The sequence below is a fragment of the Citrus clementina genome, unplaced genomic scaffold, assembly GCF_000493195.1.
Source record: "Citrus clementina cultivar Clemenules unplaced genomic scaffold, Citrus_clementina_v1.0 scaffold_2, whole genome shotgun sequence".
NCBI classification, from domain to species: Eukaryota; Viridiplantae; Streptophyta; class Magnoliopsida; order Sapindales; family Rutaceae; genus Citrus; species Citrus x clementina.
Genome location: NW_006262688.1, coordinates 21,268,655 through 21,279,339, shown reverse-complemented (window position 1 = coordinate 21,279,339; position 10,685 = coordinate 21,268,655). Strand labels below are relative to the sequence as shown.

The following is a 10,685-nucleotide window of genomic DNA, read 5'->3' as shown; positions in this document are numbered from 1 at the left end:
GCTAATTTTAGTTTTAGCTTGACTTGTACATTATCTTCATAATAATACAAAAATAGATGGATATATAAAATATAACGTAAATGAGAAACAAACTGGGCTTGCCTTTGGTGTGTCCCACGTTGTTCGTTCTCCTCACGTCTCCATTTACGCGTAATTTTGTCTCTCCCTGTCTTCGCCCGAAATTCAAGAAACATTTGAATGAACACAATTCTCAACAGGAAATCTGTTCGAGGAAATTAATGTCTATTCACGTTGATTCACTAGTTTCTGGCTTTTAGGTTGATTTCTGCTGATCAAGAGAACTTGCAATGGTTAATGTCTTAACTTGGTTTTAACATTTGCATTGGTACGTGATTTTAACATTTGTCAAAGGCTTGAAAGTAGAAGAAGAAGGAGAATAATATTGTTGTGCTGTGTTTGTTTTTATTGGTGAATGTATTTGAAGAAGATTGGTTGGTAATGAAATGAGAAAGAATGTACGCGAATGGGATGGTTTTAAAATAAGCCATGGAAATGAAAAGTTCTGGTTATGGTATAGTGCTTGTGATTCTGATTTGCGCATTAGCTACAGCCAATATTACAGAATGCAGGAAAAGGGTACCTCTAACTTTCGACGATGGAGATGGAGGTGCAGGAGATGATCTTGTAACAGATGATAAAATGGTATGTGAAACTTGTCCCTTTTTGAATATTTTGTCCAGGTACGCCACCCATAACGTCTGAACCCATTTGTCGAACTTGATATTGGGATGAATTTGGAAAGGTCCTTTCTTTGCAACATTTCGAGTTGAAAGTAGTAAGGAATCTTTCATTTAAAAAGTTATGTTGCTAGGCAAATATAAGTCAGAAAAACAAATGGACGATTAATTAAATGGTGACTAGATTGTCATGGAAAATTATGTAGTGATTTCGTTTTGTATAATCTTTAAAGGTAAATGCAAGCTTATCTCCTTTTGCTTCGTGTGTCTTGTTAGTGTATGTGAAGGTAGCTAGATATCTTAAACCTGTTGTACCTTCATTCACTTCACCTTCATATTATCAAGGGATTCAAGAACACCAAGAATGTCAATCAAGATTGAGGAGAAAGCAGCAGTAGTTAAAGCAGAATTGAGGAAATTTCTAAAATGCTTAAACTGAACTCTTAAAAAGTTTGTTCAATTCTGCATATACGATAATTAGCAAAATTTGATGATCATTTTAATCGCAGGTAGAACAGACATTTGTTCATTGCAGGAACCAATTAGTTGGCGGGGAAGGAACCGCTGAACTGAAATCAATGTTCTTAACAACAAGAAGAATATCCGAAGCCATCAATGATCTGCCTCCTCAGACAAAAGAAACATTTTTGGATTGCTTAAAGAAAAGCCTTCATTTCCATGTTTCTAGCGAAGAGGCCAGCTTTACGCATTGGTCCATTGAGTATGCTCAGTTGCTTGTCAGTTGGCTAAATGCTCCTAGAAGATATTTGTCTGCTGAGCTATTTGCGGAGAGAGCAACAAAGCGTGCTTCGCTTCCACCAGTATCTGATTCTATTGCACTTCCACCGATATCTGTTCCAATTGCAACGCCAGCACCATCAAGGCAAAGAAAAGGGGCACCTGCAAGCAGTCCTTCTCCAAAACCTCGGTTTCATTCACCACCAACTTCGCCAAACAAACGTCCTTCACCTAGTCCACAACCTACTGCTAAAAAAAAGGCTCCTCCTGCAGTCATCGTCAAAAACCAACCAGAAAAAGACCAGGATGATGATGTCAGACATAAGGAAATTATTATTGCTGTTGTTGCAACTGCTGTGACAACGTTTGCTTTGGTTGCACTGTTATTCTTATGTTGTCTGAAGAGCCGCAGCAAAAGGATTGACCCCGTAAAAGGACAAAATGATGACAGACCTCTTCTCAACTCAAGCTTATCTGCTGGTATGCATTTATCAAGTTCTGTACTACTATTGGCACCATATATCTTCCTTTTCGGAAGCAAGACTTATAATTTTACTTCTTGGAATTTAAGCTTCAGGTTCCTCACAGCAGTCTATGAGTGTAGGAAGTGCTGGTAAGAAAGAAGTTAATAATAACGGTGGAAATACTCACTCTCTACTTCATAGTACATCCATGAAGCCTCATAGTGGCTCATCAATGACTGAAGCTCAATCGTCAAACGAACCTCCTACTCTAGCAGCTCCACCTCCGCCTCCTCCTCCTCCAGGACCACCACCACCACCTCCTCCCCCTCGTCCTCGCCCTCCAGCACCTCCAAAAGTGCCTGCTCCACCACCAAAACCAATGACTGGTGTACAGAAACCTTCTCCTCTTGGACCTCATCGTCAAGCGCGGAGCATATCAAGTGAAGGGAATGAGGTTGAAGGGGAGTCCGGAGCTGCAAAAACAAAGTTAAAACCATTCTTTTGGGATAAGGTTCTTGCCAGTCCTGATCATGCAATGGTTTGGCATGAGATTAGTTCCGGTTCATTCCAGTAAGAGCATCAATCTTCCTTAAATTTTCTTTGGTTTTTCTCATTAAAATAATGCCATATCTTTCCTTAAAAATGCCAAATATTCGGCCTTCTTTAACAGGTTCAACGAGGAGATGATAGAGTCTTTATTTGGTTATAAACCTGCGACTAAAAGCCGAAATGAATGTGGCAAAAGCAATTCTGTGTCTTCAGAATCTTCAGCCCAGTATATTCAAATTATTGATACTAGGAAGGCACAAAATCTGTCCATTATTCTACGAGCACTGAATTTGACATCAGAAGAAGTTGTTGATGCCCTGGAAGAAGGTCTCTCTCTCGCTTTTTTTGAAGAATTTTCCACAATTTATATCACATAATGGCATTTATAAAACACACTTCTTGGTTCTGTGCTCTTTGACAATCCATGTGTATCAGCCAATGTGCAAAACTTAGCCTGCTGTCTCATATTGTAGTTGTCGAATTGCTGTGGTTATACCATGTTGTACACTAATAAAAGTAATCAATAACTGGCTCTTGTTTAATCGATGCAGGCAATGAGCTGCCGCTGGAGCTCCTCCAAACATTGTTGAAGATGGCACCAACAACAGATGAGGAACTGAAGCTTAGATTATTCCCAGGCGATATTTCACAACTTGGTCCTGCAGAGCGCTTCCTCAAAACCTTGGTCGATATACCATTTGCATTTAAACGAATAGAGTCTTTGATATTTATGGGTTCTCATCAGGAGGATATGTCTAGCATTAAAGACTCCTTCAAAACTCTTGAGGTGAGATACCAGATTTTGGACTTGAAAGAGCCAAAAGAAAAAAACTATTGTCATTTTCTCATATACATCTGTTCAATTCTCCATATGGATTAAGGAAAGCTGCATAAATAAACATCGTCTAATGTACTCAATCTCTGTATTTTTAACGGATATTAAAAAGACGATAGTGGTTATCTCACAATGCCCTGTCTTGAATGGCAGGTAGCTTGTGACAAACTTAGAAGCAGCAGGTTATTCCTGAAACTCTTAGAAGCAGTGCTCAAAACTGGCAATCGGATGAATGATGGCACCTACCGCGGGGGTGCACAAGCGTTTAAGCTTGACACACTCTTGAAACTAGCTGATGTTAAGGGAACTGATGGCAAGACCACACTTTTGCATTTCGTTGTTCAGGAGATCATCCGTTCTGAAGGTATTAGAGCTGTCCGAACAGCCAGAGCAAGCCATAGTACGTCCAGCGCCAGCCTGAAGTCAGAGGAATTCGTTGAGGATTCAAGCCCTCAATCAGCAGAAAAATATAGTATCCTTGGCCTTCAGGTGGTTTCAGGTTTAAGCACTGAACTTGAAGATGTCAAGAAGGCAGCAGTTATAGATGCCGATAGTGTGACAGCCACAGTATCAAAACTAAGTACTTCACTGACCAAAACAAAAGCATTCCTGGCAACTGAGATGAAGAATACGGATGAAAAAACTGAGTTCTATAATGTAGTGACTAAGTTCCTGGAGCGTGCAGAGACTGATATAGCATGGTTATTAGAGGAAGAAAAGAGAATAATGGCTTTGGTCAAGAGCACAGCAGATTACTTTCATGGCAATTCAGGAAAGGATGAGGGCTTACGTTTGTTTACAATTGTTCGCGATTTCTTAATAATGCTAGATAAGTCTTGTAAACAGGTTAAAATCACAACAAAGCCTAGTCGAACATCAAGAAAGGAGACTCTAACATCGTCTCCTTCACGTGAAAATCGGCAGCCATCTTCAGATATGCGTCAAAAATTGTTTCCAGCAATTGAAGATAGGCGGATGGATTTTTCCAGTTCAGATGATGAGAGTGATTAGCCCATCTCTGTGGCTGTGATTCTGAAATAGGTAGGCATATGGCTTTTCACTGTTGCCATTTTTTTTTCCCCTTTCTGTATTGCAAGGCAATTGTAAGTATGCTCACAACCAACTTCAATGGGAAATGGCTTCTATTTTAGTGGAGTGTGATTTTTTTACACGTTATATTTCTATGTAGACTGGTTTTTATTCTCTGTCTCTATAACTTTTGCAGCTTGATTGTAGTCAAGCTCAGGGCAAAAATGGAGATGTGATCTGTTCTTAGTTTGCTGTAGACACTTTTTAGTTTTTAGCATTACCCGCGTGGAAGCATCGGAAGTATTCCAATGAATTTTAATGGCATGATGTTGCATTGCAACTTTTCTTCGCCCAATTTCAAAGAATGCTGAATCCACACAAGTGAAAAAGCAAGATTAATTAAAGACTAATTACTCATTAGCTTCCTAGCAACTGCTAAGTTACATTATTTGTCACTACAACTTAAAAAATTTAAATCGTTAGGGTGTGTTTCGCATCCCTCCTTATATGGGGTGTTTGGTTGTAGTAGATTGTTGCGTTAACTAAACCTGAATGAGAGTTAGAATGATAATAAAAATAATAAGCAAAAATAAACTTTCAATTTAGTAAAATATTAATATTTTAATTATATTAAAAATATAACTAAATAATATATTATATAATTATTATTTGATAATTAATACACAAAATTGGATTATTATTTAATAATTTAATATAACTAATAATAAATACTTAAATAATATATAAAAATAAAACTATAATATAATATTACATTATTTAATTATATTATAATAATTAATATATAAAAATTGATTAACATTTTCATATAGCTAATAATAAATACTTTAAATATTAACATATTTGAATATATTAATTTAAAATTAATAATAATATAAATAATAACATAAAATATTATTACATATTGCACTAAAGATGATAACGTTAAAACTTCATATACTTTCATGTAATACAATCCAGTAATATCACGCCACGTCAACAAACAAACCAATGGTCAAACGCCATGTCATCAGTCATCTCTAAGTCACCGGTCAATACCCTAATAGATAAACTCTCAACTCCATTCTCGTATAATATAATAAGTCTTCTCTCTGATTGCCACTGACTGCATCGGTGATTCGTTCTCTCAATGCCTCGGAAAGAGCCTACCACAAGCCACCCTTCTCCGCCATTTTCCGGCGAGGAAGAGGCATCAGAAGAAAACGACGCCGTTAAAGAGCAGGAACCGGAATCACCTTTGAAAGATCGCAAATCAGTTTCAGATGCAGAAGATGATTACTCAGAAAACACTGCTCCTTCTCCCAACATCTCCGATTTCATCATTAAGCCAATCATCAGCGAAAGCCCAGAAGCGAAAAAACCCATCTCCAAACGCTTTGCTCTGAGCGAGCCGAGTGGGTGTGGGCCCCGGTCCCGGTCCCGGTCGAAGAAGGAGACGTTCGACCCTCCTCCCTTTGTAGTTCTGGGTTTGCCTATACAAGACAATAAGCTGGCTTTGCCTAAACAAGGTAATACTAAGAGGAGTAGAAAAACGAAGTCGGATTCTACAGCTAAGGCTGAAGAGAATGTAAATAGCAAGATGGATTCGAAACGATTGAGTGAGTTACTGAGACGAGAGATGCTGAAGTTGGGAAGGGGAAATGGATTGGCGGCACTCGATGTTGGGATCGGAGTGATGGATGGTCAGAAAGTTAATGAGATTGGGGACAACTGGAGGCAGCTGCAGCAGCAGATGCTGGAGTTGTATATAAAGAGGCTTGAGTTGGTTCAAGAACAGACTAAATTAGTTTTGGATAAGTTGGAGGCATCTCAAGCGTAAGAGTAAGGGCCTGTTGTTTTCTTATGGACTGAAGAGAACTATTGTAACTTCTTGGGTTTTTTGCTTCAGTCAGTTGCGGTTTTGTTAATTTATATTGGCATCTTGACCTATTTTTGTGGGAATGTATATGTACCATGTATTCAATGTTCTTTTTTGGTCTCAGTTTCATCTCTGATCCTGTTCACTGTTTAATCTTGTTGATTTGATACGTTAGTGAAGCAAATTCTCTTACAGCCACAAAATGGTCTAGAGTCTAAGGAAGGTATATGCGCAGATGTTTCGATTAGAGATAATGAGACTTATAATTCATTGCAATATGCTGCCTGAACGAAAACAACAGTCGGGCCATGAATGGTGGTATGTAAATTTATCTCAGATGGTATATTAGAAGATTGCAAGATATGTAATTCTAGGATTCTACCTCTTCTAATTGCATTGGTAAACATGCTTTACAAATTCTGTTACATAATTAATGGCTTGTTCTTGTCACTGTACTTGCTGTCCTTTCATCTTCTTTGAATACACTACTTCCTGTTCCTCTTTTCCTTGCCTATAAAGGCTTTCACATACTTTGTATGCCTTCCTGCATCTGGAGTTCTGATACAATGTAGATGATAACATTTAACTGACTTATTGTTGCAATTGGTAAGCATTGCCTTGCAATAAATAATGGTTTCCTTCCATGCTTCTTATTTGTTGTCAGCAATAGTGCAAGAGATATGGTCATTTAGACAGTAACTTGTTGTGACATTCAAAGATGAAGTCCAATAAATCACAAAACAACAGATTCTAGAAACCATGGGTGTTAAGAGTAAGACCATTTGTATTAGCATATCGCGAAGATGCCAGAGATATATTCAGAGTTGTCCATGGTGTCAAAACATACTTTCTTCTCAAACCAATTTCGACCCAGAAATATCTGAGCTTGTCTATAATAGATGAGATGGAGGAGAATTGAGCATGGACGAACACATGGAGTTGGCTTGCTGATTGACATTCATCTTTCAATGGTTGTCTTTACGAAGCTTTGGATAACCAATTCTAATTCCTCACTCTGGACATCAAAGATTTCTCCACTAACAAACTCTTTGATGTTGCCATCTATCTCAATTACACTCCTTCCAGTTTCCTTCTTTATCTTTCTTTTCCTCATCATTTTCCGTATACGGAGTGCATGCTCCCACATTCCCGCATCTGCATAGATATTTGATAGAAGTACATATAAGCCACAGTCATCTGCTTTCAACTCCACAAGCCCTTCCACTACAACTTCTGCCAGTGTCACATTTTGATGATTTCGACATGCCAATAAAAGGGTTCCCCACAGAGCTAAATTAGGTTTCATTGGCATAGACTCTACGATATTTAGGGCCTGCTCTAGTTCACCTGCCCGGCTAAGGAGATCTACTAAACAACTGTAGTGTTCAAGCTTAGGCTCTATGCCACAATGTCTCTTCATACTTTGAAAGATGCGATATCCTTCAGTTGCAAGACCTGAATGGCTACATGCTATTAAAACACCAAGGAAGATCAGATCATCCTTTGGAATTCCCTCCGTCTCCATTTGTGCAAAGCATTTCAGAGCTTCCTCCCCGAAACCATTCATACCAAGACCTGCAATCATCACATTATAAGAAATGACATTCTTCTTTGTCATGCTATAAAAAATCCTCCGGGCCTCATCAAGACTCCCACATTTCATATACATGTCTATTAAGGCAGTTTGAACAATCATGTCCATTGTGATTCTGCTTCTCTTCATGAACACATGTATCCATTTGCCTAGATCAAGTGCACCCACCTGTGCACACGCTGATATTGCACCCATGACAGATATCACATCAGGTCTCACACCTTGACAAAGCATCTCCCGGAAAAGATACAGGGCTTCCTTAGGATTTCCATGTTGAGCATAGCCATCTATCATAATGCTCCATGAAAACACATTTCTTTCTGGCATCTCATTAAATAATTGTTGAGCAGCTACCAAATCTCCAATCTTAGCATACCCATCGATCATGGAGTTCCAAGAAATCAAATCCTTGATGGGCATGTGTTCAAAAAGAATTCGAGCCGAAGAAATGTCTCCCTTTTTCTGAAAAAAAAAAAATGTAAGGCAAACCTATATAAAGAAATTAACAAATGGCCAAAAAAACAACAATTACAATAATAAATCAAATGCAAGCCAGGATTTTGTGAGTAAAGTTAACAAACTCTAGCAGCTGCTTTTTTGAAACAAAGAATCTGCCGGTCATTGTTTCATTTCTTTTTCCAGGGTAATTGTCTTCTAATAGTCGACAATAAAATGAAATTATTGAAATCTAAGGCCTTTTAAACTCACAATTTTACGAATTATACCCTGTAGATATGAAGTGTGTTCTAAATAACCAAAATACATTTTTCTACTAGCAAATGGCAGACCTTCCTATACCCATCAATCATAATAGACCAAGAAATTGCGTCCTTCTGCGGCATTTCGTCGAACACCTCCCGCGCTTTCCCCATTTCCCCACATTCCACAAACCCACGCAACACTAAATTCCAAGACACCAAATCCTTAATCTCAGACCCTTCAAACACTGATCTAGCACAACCCATGTGACCACATTTGCTATACATTCCAATCAAACCATTCACCACAAACACATCACACAAAAACCCCATTTTCACTACCTCTCCATGTATCTCTGTCCCCTCCACCAACCCCATTAACACGCCACAAGCCTTCAACACAAATGGGTACGTATAATTATCAACCAAAAGCCCTTTCCTTTTCATATTGACGTAAAAAGACAAAGCCTTTTGTGGGTTTGAGCTTTGAGTATAGCCCCTGATCATAGTGTTATGCATGTAAGTATTAGGTTGGTAAATTTGGTTGAATAAGCGCTCTGCTTGATCCATGTTGAGTGTGTTGGGTGACGTTAGAGACATAAGTAACTGGCTTAACGTAAAGGGTTCGGTGATCAAGTCGTTGGTGGTGAGTTGGGCAAGAATTTGGAGGATATGTGTGGTTGTTTTCGAGATTTGAAGGAGGGAAACAAGTGGGTTTTTTAGACTGAATTTGGCAGCTGCGAGTGTCTTCATGATATCGCGTTACGTTTTGAAAATCGAAGCATTTATTTTGAACGGTTTTGTGTTTTTTTTATGTTATAATAGAATTAATCTAACATTTAAATTTTAAATATTATAGATTTATAATTTTATAAACATATCAGTTTGTTTTTCATTTTGGAAAGAATGAAAGTCTGCACAATATTTACAAAAAAAAATGACGGCCATAGCTCTTTTTTTTTTTTTTTTTTGAAAGCAAATAACATATGATACTTTGGGCCACAAATATTTGGCCTATATGATCAGGTACCTCATTCCTTTTCTTTTTCTTTTTCTTTTTTTAAGCAAATCAACCGTTGGATATTATCTAATGGTTGGTCATGCTACACGTCTCTTAACAGAAGTTACCTGACTAACAGGTTATGACCCGATCAACTGCAGTTTAACAATTCGTTGGTTGAAAAATCCAACTTCTTCATCAAAAATTGGTTCCAACTATCTGCAAGGTATGTGCAACATTCCATCCATTACATGCAACTAAGGGTTGCAATAATTTTATAAAATAATATCATTAATATTTGCAACTAGTCAAGTTATTCACTTTTTATCGGTTACAACTTTGGTCTTGGTCTCGTAGGTACGTGACTGAAACAAATAAACGAGTATAGTCACTTGGAGTAAAAATTTAATTTTTCATAATTGCTAGCCAATACATTTGATTTGTTTTACAGAGATGATATAAGGCCTTCCAATAATTTCATTTTTTTTTCAATAGTAGTTATCTTGTTACCAGTGACAGTGCCAGAAATTAAACTTAGCGCCTAAGTTTAAATAATATTGTAATTTTTTTAAAAAAATCAATAAATAAAAAGTATCAAAAATAAAAATTCACTAATATATTCAATACATTTATAATTGATCTCGACGTATTTTCATATGTTAAAAATATTTTAAAAAATTATCATCAAGAATACAAAATAAATCTTTTCTACATGTGTAATAATAATATTATTCAATTATTCATCTCTAATCTAATTTCACAGACGATTTTTCACAAAATTCATAGTTAAAAATGCATTTTACTACTGTAGTCATGACAACTAGTAAATTCAATGTTAATGTTATCAATAAACAAATTAATAAATACAATTTATCTTTTTTAGTATCAACTATTTTTCTTGTTAGCCTATCAATCTCTTTCAATTTGGAAATTTTGTTATTAGAACCCACCTATGTAATGTAAACATCAAATTGAATTTTAGGTGTCATAAGATTCATTGAAGAAAAATTATGTTGATAAACTCAATAAGATAAAATAATTTTTGTTTTTTTGTGTGAGGAGAGTTAGCGTGCAACGAATCTCAAAATAACAATTTCTTTGTGGGTTAGAAGTTAAAGATAAATGCTTAATATTTTGATTATTTTTTAATTTCAATAAGGACTTTTATGATAAATGAGATAAATATTAAATTAAATTTATAAAT

General features: G+C 36.7%; 2 protein-coding genes across 2 annotated transcripts; one reads left to right on the top strand and one right to left on the bottom strand.

Moving 5' to 3' along the window:
- The first annotated feature begins 507 nt into the window (after positions 1-507).
- Positions 508-4,320, top strand: LOC18053106 (formin-like protein 3). The gene is made up of 6 exons (XM_006447398.2): positions 508-663; positions 1,208-1,916; positions 2,008-2,470; positions 2,571-2,776; positions 3,001-3,236; positions 3,438-4,320. Exons 1-6 carry the CDS (start codon positions 508-510, stop codon positions 4,293-4,295), a joined length of 2,628 nt encoding a protein of 875 aa, XP_006447461.1. The 3' UTR covers positions 4,296-4,320.
- Positions 4,321-7,126: 2,806 nt separating this feature from the next.
- On the bottom strand, positions 7,127-9,295 carry LOC18053104 (pentatricopeptide repeat-containing protein At3g29230). Its single transcript, XM_024191402.1, has 2 exons — positions 8,572-9,295; positions 7,127-8,245 (listed from the first exon to the last, which is right to left on the bottom strand). The coding sequence occupies exons 1-2, from the start codon at positions 9,232-9,234 to the stop codon at positions 7,148-7,150; spliced, it is 1,761 nt and encodes a 586-aa protein (XP_024047170.1). The 5' UTR covers positions 9,235-9,295; the 3' UTR covers positions 7,127-7,147.
- Positions 9,296-10,685: the final 1,390 nt, after the last annotated feature.